The sequence below is a fragment of the Vulpes vulpes genome, chromosome 13 (genome assembly GCF_048418805.1).
Source record: "Vulpes vulpes isolate BD-2025 chromosome 13, VulVul3, whole genome shotgun sequence".
NCBI lineage: Eukaryota > Metazoa > Chordata > Mammalia > Carnivora > Canidae > Vulpes > Vulpes vulpes.
The window spans coordinates 42666714-42679220 of NC_132792.1; the positions used below are offsets into that span (position 1 = coordinate 42666714).

At 37.6% G+C, this 12507-nt stretch overlaps 1 protein-coding gene across 2 annotated transcripts in view; it reads right to left on the reverse strand.

Annotated features, from left to right (window-relative positions):
* Nucleotides 1-1891: 1891 nt before the first annotated feature.
* Nucleotides 1892-12507, reverse strand: part of SLC26A7 (solute carrier family 26 member 7) — a 114159-nt gene continuing 103543 nt past the window's right edge. Inside the window, exons 16-19 of one of the 2 annotated variants that reach the window (XM_026013462.2) lie at nucleotides 10392-10492; nucleotides 6151-6205; nucleotides 5965-6068; nucleotides 1892-4937 (exon numbers count right to left, since the gene is read on the reverse strand). In XM_026013462.2, coding sequence (XP_025869247.1) covers nucleotides 4902-4937; nucleotides 5965-6068; nucleotides 6151-6205; nucleotides 10392-10492 — 296 coding nt within the window. In that variant the 3' untranslated portion in view covers nucleotides 1892-4901. The remainder of the gene's footprint in view (nucleotides 4938-5964; nucleotides 6069-6150; nucleotides 6206-10391; nucleotides 10493-12507) is intronic. The other variant, XR_011996581.1, reaches the window with a different exon arrangement.

Here is a 12507-nt window from a genome sequence, read left to right on the forward strand (position 1 = left end):
AAGGAAATATAGAATTTTAGTTTAATTTTCATTCATTTTATTATTGAAGCTTTTTTTTTACTGTAGCAATTAATAAGTATGTATTCTTACTGGATTTATTAATCAGCCAATTTCTAAACGCAGCCATAGGAACCAGAGGCTCCAGAAGGAAAAAATACTACAAAGCTTCCTATGCTAGATAGAGTGCGGTCCTTTATAATTTAGAACAAAAAGGAGACGCATTAGAGTAATATGACCTTCCTGTGGCTAAATCAGTAGAAAGTAAGGAGATCATTTCAGAGCAATTAGGTAGTTTGTAGTAACCTAACATCCTTCCTTTCTTAAATAAATAACAACAAACTCAAAGCGAAGAACAGCAACAACAAAAAAAGTGGAGCCTCTCACTGCAGTTAGTGCTCAGACTCTGTTCTGTGCTGGTCTCGGTGACAAATGGTAGAATTTAGCATGACTCTGTTGGTATTTGCTTTAAAACAATATGATAGCTAAAAAGAAATTAAATGATTCAATTCAACCTTTAATTAGATGGCTAATCATTAGGAACCATCACCAAAATATACAGCTGTGCAACTTCTAAATAGCCTAGGCCCACTACCAACCCATTTCTGACCACCTCACTCACAACCTAATTTAAGGTGCTTAACATGGCTAGCAATGGCTAAGCCAACCTACTGTATCTGTATTGGAATGCTTTAACCGCACAATTTGTTATTAAAACATTATAGTTTATTAAACATAAAATTCTAGGAAGACTGTTTCTCAGACATAAAATTTTTTTCAAGTGTATAAGAAATATATAACTCCTTGCTATGGACTGTATTGTCCATAGTCCCCGTCCAAAGTTCATGTGTGGAATTCCTACCTCCCCCCCAACGCCCCCCCCACCAAGGTGAGATGCGGATGTTTGGAGATAAGGCCTATAAGGAGATAATAATGGTTAAATGAGGTCACAAAGGTGAAGTCCTAAGCTGATAGGATTACCGTCCTTACAAAAGGAGATACCAGAGAGCACTCCTTCTCTCTCCACGATGCGAGGACACAGCAACAAGGTGGCCATTTGCAAGCCAGGAAAAGAGCTCTCATGAAAAACTGGCACCTTCATCCCTATCTTCTCAGCCCACAGAACTTTAAGAGATAAATGTCTATTGTTGAAGCCCTGCAGTCTGTAATGTTTTGTTATAGTAGCCCGAATGGACTAAGACCCTCCCATTGGTCACTGTTCCTGCCACCTTGTCCAGGACACCCACTCTCCACCATCCTTCCTATTCTCTTTCCTTGCTTTATTCTTATTATTAGCACATGTGATCAATACGTATATTTTAAATTTATCTATTTCCTGTTTTCCCTTGTTAGAATGTAAGCTCTATGAGGACAGGAATTTTTTTGTAGTTTTATTCACCATTGTATCTCCAACACCTAAAAGCATGCCTTATCTTATCTTTGGAACAGCAACCTTTAAAAAGCTGAAGACTAAAAAAAAAAATTAAAAAATAAAAATAAATAAAAATAAAAATAAAAAGCTGAAGACTACTGAACCTGGCCTCAGAACTCAGGAAAGACAAACAATAACACATAAAGGAAGAATCCAAACAAATAAAAATTAACATAGATTAATTAAAATTAGAACATAAAAGATAAAAAAAATAATAAACCCAGTGAAAGAGGATTGTTTCCATGTTGTCTTGCAGCAAAAAATGTCCTTATTAGCAGCCCATAAATCAAGGTATAATCCTTACCATCCTAGCTTGATGTTTCGTAAGAACAAATTACCAAGAATAATTCATACTTCCAAGAATTTTCAACACACAGTGGTCAGTCTAAGAAAGCAATATGTATTATTTGCTTAGCAGGAGAGTAAATACTTTGAAATAATGGACACAAATCTATTCAAGCATAATAGTTATCATATTTAAATTTATTTCCTTGTAAATTGCTTGTTACATGCTGAGTTAGTACAAAGAATTATAAAAGAGATAATTAAATGCATTGAAAAATATAAAAAATAAATGTGGCATATTAGACTACATGATTTTTAACTAAAAATCTTTGGATTGTGAAGGCATCACTTAACTCCCTATTTGAAATCTGGCAACAAACTCACTGCCAAAAAGCATATGCTATATCGAATTAGATCATCATCCCACAGAAGACAGAAACGTGCATTTCTAAGGCATATGTATGTTCAACAACATACTAATATATTTTGGTAACCACTAAATGTCAAACATTATCCATACAGGGTATTAACACATTAATGTTTTCATTAAAAAAGAAAGATCTCTTTCCTCATTACATCACGCATTGATAGAATAGAGAGCTGTCACATAAATTACCGCAAAGTAGTTCAAGCTAGACCTTGTAACACTTGAATCATATAATCGGGGGCAAATAACCTTTAAAATGAAAGATAAATGGTAAAATTTAAGGGCATTTAATTTGCATAAATGTAATGTTAACGGTCTTTTCCTGGTTTCATATTTTATGCTTAATTTATATATGTCACTCTATTAGGTCCTCAACACTTATAGGTCAGTTTTAATTTTTTCTAATTTTATTTCACCATAATAAGTAACTTGGAAGTAGTTTATCATATATAAAAATAAGGTGATCTCATAAAAATAATTCAACATGACCAGAAACATTCTAGCACCAAGACCATATTATAGTTCCTTTGTTAATGCTTGCTTTGAAATAAATATGTATATTTTAGAATCTGGGTGTACAAAACTCATATTCAACTTTGGACACTCAGAACTCAATTCCAATACATTTTTCCAGGTTAAGTCACTGTGACCTTGGCATGCAGAAGAAGACAGAACAAAGATCGTTACCCAGTGCGTGGTCTTCCCTTACTTGGAAAATAGTATTAACATTCGACACTTAAGTTATTGGCTTTCAAGTTTTATCCACTAAACTTCTACTATAAATACTGAAATGCATTCAAATACACCTGCTCAGACAATACTGTGTCATCTTTAACAATAAAATAGAACAAAGCATCCATTGATTAACTGTAATGAATTTGAGCTCATCCATGGCCCACAATCTCTTACAAATTATAAAATGCCTGCAGTGCATGAATTCAGTGATAGGCTAAAGCTGGACAGCAAAATATCAATTTATACACAGCAAAATAGATTTTCTTTCCTTAAGTTTATTTGACTCATCTTTATGTGCCAACATCAATGGGTTACGGATGGTAAATGTTGCCACCATCCACCACTGGGATAGTTTAAATGGACAAAGCAGACAGAAACTCCTTTCTCTAAGGAAATTTTACCTCCACCTGTTACTTCCACTTTTTCTTGGAATGATATTTAAAGAGAATGAAAGTTGTCCTCACTCACTTCAATCCAAATTAGTGATGAAAGGATGTGATGAGGCTTCCTTTAGGACAAAGACTTCTTTTTAGCACATGTCAACCAAAATTGAAATGGTGGGGGGAGGTAAGTTATGAGTTCAAAACATGTATTATTCCCTTTCATTTTATTACATTGTCCTACCTATGGTTTAATGTGAAAATTAAGGGCCATATGAATGTTTACCACACATTTGCTAGGGACCAGTATGTCACTTGGCAGGCAAATTCTCATACAGATGCCCACAAAAATACCCAAATGATCAGTCTTTAAGTTCTGTTTTCAACCTACTTTTCAAATTCACTTTAAAGTACCTGGCTCTCTGTTACACTGGTAATTTCAAGAACAGTTCCAATACCTTCAAACTTAACCAGACTTATCTTTGAAAATGAGATTTCTTTGTATCAAATTGTCTGATAAAAAATATGAAACTCTGGGTAATTGTACGTGATTGAAAATATACGTACAAGCATGAAAGCAACAATTTATACCAGTCACCCTGGCCTACGGTGTTTGTCAATTATGCTGTTGATTTGGTATTTTTATAGATAATCACATATCTAAGTCCTACTCTAGGAAAAGAAAAGGAAAAACACTATGGAGACTTATCTATCTAAATGAATATAGAGAGATAAATGTCTTACATTATATCGACTGTCTCTGTGAAATAGGAAAGTCCCAAACTACTACAGATAATTGTATGTTAGAATAGCACAAAGCTATTCTACTGGTAGTATTTATTTTCTCGTCTAAACATCATTTATAACAAAATATAAAAGGTGCAACTTTCATACGCTCCAGCTCCAATAAAACCTAAGGTAAAAACAGACTTCATTGGGTTGAAATGCAGAATTTAGGGCAAAGCATTTCTAATATTCAGAGTAAAAAGACTAATGTCAAGAACTTGGTTTCACTGGGATACTTATCTGGAAAATAATCTTGAAGACGTCCTTGCATGGAAAGACATGACGAACAATGGCTTCTAGTTTGTCATTCATTTTTGTTTGACTTAATTACGGTGAATTTCGTATCATATTGTATAAAGAAACATTTAATCTTACTGATGTTTAATGGCTTTTTTGGTTTTTTGGAGGGGGAAATGGCACATTTGCTAAGTTGTTTTTATGTATTAGTTACAGATGATCTTGGGTTTTTACAAATGGCTTGCAAATGTTCTAAATCTCTTATGACAAAGGGTTTCTCATTTTGCAAGTTGACTTAACAACAAAACAGAAATAAAACACAAAATACCATGGCAAAGGAAATAAATTCACGTTTTAACTTTCAGTACACTAAAACGAAATGCATACTGGTTTTTATAAAATAACTATACAGTAACCTACTAAGTAATTCTGTTTACTAACAAAGAGTAGAAAGAACCGCTGGTGAATCTTGACCAGTGGCTATGTGTTTATGAAGTCACATCATACTTAAAGCAGAGGTCATCCGTAGGATCTCAACGCCAAAAGTGGTGGTGCAAAATGCCAGAGAATGGCCTCTTCAGGGCAGTTACTAAGGCAGGAGCTGTATTGCAGGAAAAAGGTCTCAGACTTCACTGTGATCACTGAGTTTGCTCAAATTCTAAAATAGAAGAGGAAGAAATAAGCACATGTTCGACGCTTAAATTGGTACTATAATCAAAGAACAGTAACAGCTGATGCAAGCTGTCCAGCCAAGTTAAGCAGACAGGCATTCTGTGAGGCAAGACAGGATGGTGGCTGCAAGCTCCAAGTCCAAGGTCAGACTGCTGCCTTTGAAACCGGCTCCCCCCACTTACAAATGATATCATTTCCCCGGGCCTCAGTTTCCTCATTTCTAAAATAGGTTAAATAATAGTCTCTACCTCACAAGGTTGTGGCAAGCCTAATGAACTAATATAGGTAAAGCTCTTAGGCTATTCCTGCAATATAATGGACATTCAATAAATGTATATAATAATAATAGTAATAATAATCAGTGCATTATTATTTTATTTTGTAAATACATAGTGTTGTGATTGAATAGGATAGGGATGACTCTGGGAAACACCAAATGCTGTTCTAGGGATGAGGAAAAGCAGAATGATTCAAAGTCAAAGAAAAATTTCAGGAAATCAAAGCTCTAGGAACAGCTCTAAAACTAACTATAAAGCCCAGTATTTGGAGGATTACTTTGACACTTCATATCATGGCAGTTCTGGGCTCTGCAAATAATGTTTCCAAAGATGGCAATATGAACTCAGAGTAAGGGTATAAGAGTAGAAAAAAGCTATATAAGGCTAAATCTGAAGTTTTAGCATTTGACAGAGGTGGATTCAAATTCCCAGGATAGTAGATCCTGGAAGAAGCAGCTACTTTACAAGCAAGCAGTTTGCACTTAATAGGTGATCCCTAAATCTTCTAAGCCATGATATTGTTAAAAGACCCAAATTATTAAACAATGTTCATAACTGATCCAAGTAAGGAACGGAAACATTCCTTTACCGTAGGCAGAGAGCTCTGGGAAGGGGAAAATTGTAATAGGTTTTAAATACCAGTGGGGTGATAAACTAATACCAAAAAATGCAAAGCCTTTGATTCTACATTCTAATTTGTCTAATGACTCCTGCAGGCCAGCTTTCATGGCTCACCTTATTTGAATAGATATTACTTAACGCGGCAGATACTGATTCAAAAGAAATTGGTTTCTCTGAGTCTGGGTTTCCACAGTACTTCATGGCTTTCATCAAGGAAGCTACGAGAAAACATAAGTAACATAAGGACAGATGGAACAGCAGAAGGATCACATTCAAGGTTAGCCCAGAACCTTCCCTCACCTGTGCAATGGGCTAACGATACATCCACACTCCTGCTCTTACAGTCCATGTAAACCTGGAAGATTTAAAATGGTATATTCATAATTAATTCAGGATAGCAGGCAGGAAAGGAAAAGATGGGCTGAAGATGAAAGGAGAATTTCTAGTTAAAAACAACAAAAAGCCAAAGTTTATGATGTCAGACCACCAGAGGGAGGTATTGCTACACAGTCAGGCTTACCCCGCAGACTTCGCCAGCCCGAGATTAATGCAGCAGGGTATTTACCTTTCCTGCAACTAAGTCTGGCCCCCTACATTTTCATCTAATAAATGAAACTTCTCTAATAAACATTAAACACATTTATTTCCCTATAAGAATGACAGAAAGCTGTTCTCTACCTTTTACTGGAAGTCGAGGACCCATTTATAAAAGTGATGAAAACTGCCGACCCACTGCTTAGTTTAATATTTTACAACAATCTGTACATATTCATGGACTCTCAGATCCCGTCAGTGCACGGTGAGCTGAGAACCAAAATAATCGAAGCCAAGGTGGATCGCCCAACTTCTATTTTTAAAGGTCCTACAAGATGAGAGATCCTAACTAATTCGCTTGACATATTCTAGAGTCTTGCCTCATTCACATCCTAGAAGATACCATGTAGGGACAATTTACTGAAGGCCCTGATTTAAATTCAGAGCAGAAAAAAGCTATATAAGGCTAAATCTGAAGTTTTAGCATTTGATAGAGGTGGATTCAAATTCCCAGGATAGTAGATCCTGGGAATCTAGGACTAGATTGATCATGACTTGATCAAAGTCAACCCATGAAACTCAGTGAAAATAAATTGAGAAGTTTTATCAACAGCAGGATGGATTTGGTTAGAAAAGCTTTTACACAACACTCCAAATGTTCCCCCTTCTATTGTTCCTGAAGTAAGCAGTTATGTGTGAGAAGAACTGCAAAATAACAGGAGATTACAAAATAATTACAAAATAACCCACTCTAAGCATGAATAAACAAGCACACAAACAATACATGGACTGAGACTTTGCCAAAATGAATGGCTACTGTTTTTATAAGTTAAAAGGATTAATTCAAGGTGACTGCTCAGTGTTTGACTTTTTCCCAAGCTCAGGAAGCACAAACACATTGCTACAGGCGGTTTATTGATATTGATAAACGTAATCTCCAGTTCATTGACCTCCCCAGTGTCCTAAAGAGAAGAATAAACACAAGTCACTCCATTTCTTCAACCTATAACTCATAGGGGAATGTGGGAATGTTCCTAACACTACAGTGACTAAGGAAATAATCCAGAAATGTTAGGAAGCGGGAAGACATTCATTCATGGCTCCAGAGAATCTGTGGCTCTTTATCTGGACCCTCTTCCAGTGGCTGCAACTAAAACATTATTATTAGCCACAATGATATCACTTACATCTTAAGAAATGACTTTTGCAAATTAAAAACAAATAATAAAAGCTAGAATTATGAGTACATATTAATTTCTAGAAACTGTTGTGTGCTTTCTTTGAAATACATCATTGCTAAGCTTCATAACTTGATGAAGTGGGTATGTCTACTGCCAGCTTACAGAAAAGCAAATAATTAAGCCTAGATCATGGAATTCATTATATGGCTACTATTTGGACCCAGAATTTATCTATCTTTAAAGCCAATGTTCTTAATATACATCATAATTTACTGTAACCATGATGAAATAAACCAAATAGTAATATGGACATTTAAAAAGGGCAAATTGACACAAAATTGCTGGTGAGGCAAAACACCAGGCCATGGGCAAATGTTATTTTCTGCTAATTTGAAAATAAAATGCATCAGTTGATTTATCCCATAATACCATTGTGTATTTTAAAACTGTGAAGACAAATGGAAAGAAGAAAAAAACAAAACAAAACAAAAAACTCTTTCTCAACATGCTCAGTACCCGAATTATTTGGATTCCCCTGGATTTTCAACGTCTGATCCTAAACTCAATGGGAATAGATAACCATTTCCTCCTGTCTACTAACTCTAATCCCGATTTGCAATATAAAAAGAGAACAGCTAGTGAAGATTTGAGAATATCCAAAATAAATGTGAAATACAATCAAACAAAAACTGTATATCCTGGTCTTTTTCCAGTAAATGGACAATCCTAATCTAGTGTTTTCCAAAATATGATCTTGGATCACTTGCCTCAGAATCACTTGTGGTTGTTTAAATAAAGATTCCTGGACCCAAACCAGGGCCCAAAAGACTGTTGTCGAAGAGCACCCCAGATGAGCCTTCTGCACAGTTGAGGAGCACTGTTCTAGATCCTGGTGACACAGAGGAAATAGAAATACGGAACACAAGGAGCCCTCCCATGAAGAACTATCTGTCTACAGTCCAGATTTAGATACAAGAAAATATGACATATTTAGGTTGAACTATGCCAAATTGTGCAGAGTCTTTACAGTAAGCAACAAGAAAACAAAAGCATATTATGTAGGAAAAAAAAGGGGTGACATACCCAAAATAGCCACTAGACTGAAGTCCAGGATATTTAAAACTCAACTGTTTTTGCATTTTTGCTTTCTAAATATCTGCTCATACTGAAACAAAATCACCCCCTAATTTTTATGAGGTGAATACATTGCGATCCGAGAGGGTTAATGAGCTCCCCAACACTTCATGGCTAGTGTGACAGGACTGGGACTATGTTCTGACTGTCACACGCTGAGCAGCTTCCCCTCCCCATCTTCTCATCCCTATCTTCGTAGGAAAGTGATAGGAAAATTGACCTTTGTGCTATATTTCTTGTTTGTTTGTTTTTTTTGACCCTGCACTATCTTGATTTTGGAAGGTCAGACATTTCCGATTTATATTTATAAATAGCACAGTTACACAACACCACAGAAAACAACCGACACTCGCAACGTGAAGCCCTTAGGGAACTACTGATCTTCCCTCTTTAAAAGTCTATTTCCAATTTCTGCTTCTTGCCCTGACGAGTACCTAACACAAGACTATCCCCTCCTCCATAAATATGTAGGCAACCGAACAAAGATACACAAACTGTTTTCAGACAGTGGGAACAGGGAGCAGAGGACTGAGTCCCCTGAGAGAAAGAAAATCGATGAGACAAGCTCTCTGAGAGCTCAGCTTTCTGCACAAAGCAGCTTCTGGGCCAGAGCGTGATGGACGCCTGAGTAAAATGCAAGAGCTTCACTGAGCTGAGCAGACGGAAGAGAGTTCAGAAAGGATTGGGTGGGTGAAATCCGTGGGAGAGAGTAATGGAAATGAGGGAGATAAGCAGAGAAAGAGCTCCAGAAATTGTTCCCAGGATTTTGATTACGTTTTTGGCAGAATAGAAAGCCACCCATGCGGGAGAGTATGCGGTGAGGATAGAGAACCTGTGGGGAGCAGACACCCAGACACAGGTAAGCTGAGCTCCATGCAGCAGAAGCTGGTGGAGGACTAAGGATGGTTGAGGAACAGATGTTGCTCCATCCTCAAGACCCTCCCCAACAAATTTAAGACACTGAGGGAGAGAACAAAGGAGACCTAGTTGACATGGTATTTACTGTTGACATAGCATCCCCCCCCCCCAAAAAAAAGTAGAGGAAAATATGCCAGAAGTGTCTGAGATTTCCTTGAATTGGAAAAATTAGGTGTTCTTCCTTCTGTGGAAATGTCTTGTAAGCTACATTTATTTTAAAGAAATAAGCAGTTTTATTTTTTGCGCACCAGGACCATGGAGACACCATGGAGATCACGGAGTAGAAAAGTAAGCCCCATCACCCAACAGAATGGAGAAAAGTGCCTGCACTAGGGACCATTTGAGAGATCAGATATGGTATCTGGTCAAACTACACCATCCATGGGGGTAAGAGAAACCATCCTGCCATCACCAGAGGCACTTTCTCACGGAGGGGACTCTTCTTCCCAGAAGCCTGTAAGCTGACTGCCCAGCATGTGCTATGCCCACCACATCTCAAGCCTGTGTCCTGTTCTCTCTGACCAGCCCATGTGATTACCCACCACCACCACTCAGGCCCCTACATATACACACACCGGAAGCTTGATGGGATCTCCTGAAGAGAATCTATGGCAGTGGGAGGCCTAGAGTCCTATGTCCTCTGGGGAGAATGGGTGAGGTAGGTTCTGAAACAAGTGGAGTCAAAGACCCCGGGGCTGAGAGAGTAGCTGGTGAAAACTCCTGTTGACCAAAGAAAAGGTTAAGAATCAGTCCAAACACAAGCCATGTAAATACCTCAACAAGCATGGAGACTCCAGAATAGTCAAAGAAAGTTACTCCGCTGCAATCCAGGATTAAAAAGCACTTCTCACTTGGGCATGGCTGTGAAGCTTCCTCTGTAGGAGAAGCAGAGACAGACGTGAGTTGGGGAGAGTTCTTCAAGATTTCTGCTGCTGACTTGGTTGACTGGAGGAAGGCAGCGGTGACCTCATGTTTAACAAGACTGATTCCAAACACTTTTCAGTTTTCATATGTTTCATTTAATTACTAATGACTTCTGAACTCTAACTTTTAATCATTTGAATGTGACTTCAGGTAATTATTACAAAATTCAGAGGGGAAGAGGGGATGGATGGGCTAATGACCTATTATTCCACAGAGACACAAACTGATGAAACTTGGCAATCATCAAGATTTTGAAAGAATACTCACAAGGCTGTGCCAAAGACAGACTTGAATTGAGGCCTCCAGGCATTCTGAACAGCACTCTTTCCACTCTATCCCACTACTCCCTCCAGGGATATGCCCAGAGGTAGAGCCCTGTTTTGTGATGTCGGGGAAAAAAAATTTACTCAGGACATCATGAACCACGAGCTCTTATTTGCTGATGTCTTTATGGCCACAGTTCCCTCATGTGAAATGACTTATTTCTCAGCAACGATAGACCATGTCCGAAGTCCCTTAAGGGGTGATATGGCTCTCCGGCCACGTAAGGGAAGGTTGCTTCACTGTTAGTAGGCACAGTCTATCAAATAAACTCCAATCCATGAATGATTATGAAATTCTCTGAGGAAATAAATTCTTAATTGGAGTAATTTTGCTATTTAAGATGCCCGTGGCATTAAAAAGGGCACGTGATGTAACAAGCCCTGGATGTTACATACAATTGATGAATCACTGAACTCTACCTCCGAAACTAATAATACACTATACGTTAATGAAAAAAAAATAAAATGCCCATGATTTTCCCTACAAAAACGTGGAAATATGGTTGTTTCTCAGTTAGCCCTGGAGGGAAGTGTAAGGGAAATTATGTATTTTTAAGACTGCTGCTCAAAGATAAAAAGAGGTGAGTGGAAAATATAGAATGAACACCAAACATTTACTTACAGCAGTAATTGTTAGCAAAAAAGAGAACTGCTACCAAGTAATTTTTAATATATTCGTAAAAAGGTATTCAGGGATAGGATTTGTTTCCAAGTTTCACCTTTAGATCTATATTCATATTTATTACATGAAATAATAACTATAGAGCACGGTCTCAGTTCAGGGAAACTTTTTAAAACATACTTATTCAAATGCAGTTCCCACTGCAAGGTTTCAACATTGTAGTGGGTGATACACATGTAAGGAAAATACTCTCCATTGTTTCTAGGAGCCCGTCTCTGACTGCCAAGGATTGGACTGGCAGACAAATGGGAATTTATAAGAAGCAAATATCTCTTGAGCCTTGATGGCTCAAGGCTTCATGCAAAAGTAGCCTTGTAGGATGTGGATTCCAAAAAGTAGAAATGATTCATTCTGAGTACTCCATATGGGCAGCTGTAAATGAACACTGATGGTATTTGAGATTTCAAACTCCTCCTTCTCCCAGTCAACCAGCATATGTTGAGGACCTACTGTGTGCCAGGCACTCCAGTAGTTCCTTCTGCTTTCCTGTTTCTCCTGTTCCTGTTTTCTGTTTCACAGAAAGGAGGGCTAAGAAGTTAAGAGTAGGTTCAGGCTCTGCTTCCATCGGCCCAAAACAGCAAATTAGAACTTTAAACAAAATTTAAGGTAACCACAACTTAGCTCATCCACTGACCGCTCAGTAGGAATCATTAACAATCACTATTTGCCTAATTAAACATGGGACCTACCTCTACAAATGCGCAAAGGCTCTTATTTACGCCCTCAGATAGAGTGTGCCCTGCTCATTATCACAGACAGGAGAGGAATAAGGCTACAGGAAAAAGAAAAAGCAAAGCAAAGGTAAAGAGTAGCATGTTGATTGATACTTATTCCTTCTATCTCTTAGTCCCCATAAATACACACGCACACATACTCGTATAGACACACACACAGGTGGGCACTATAATAACTGGTGTATAGATACTGTTATTTCATTTTGCTTAGAGCTACAGAGACAGAA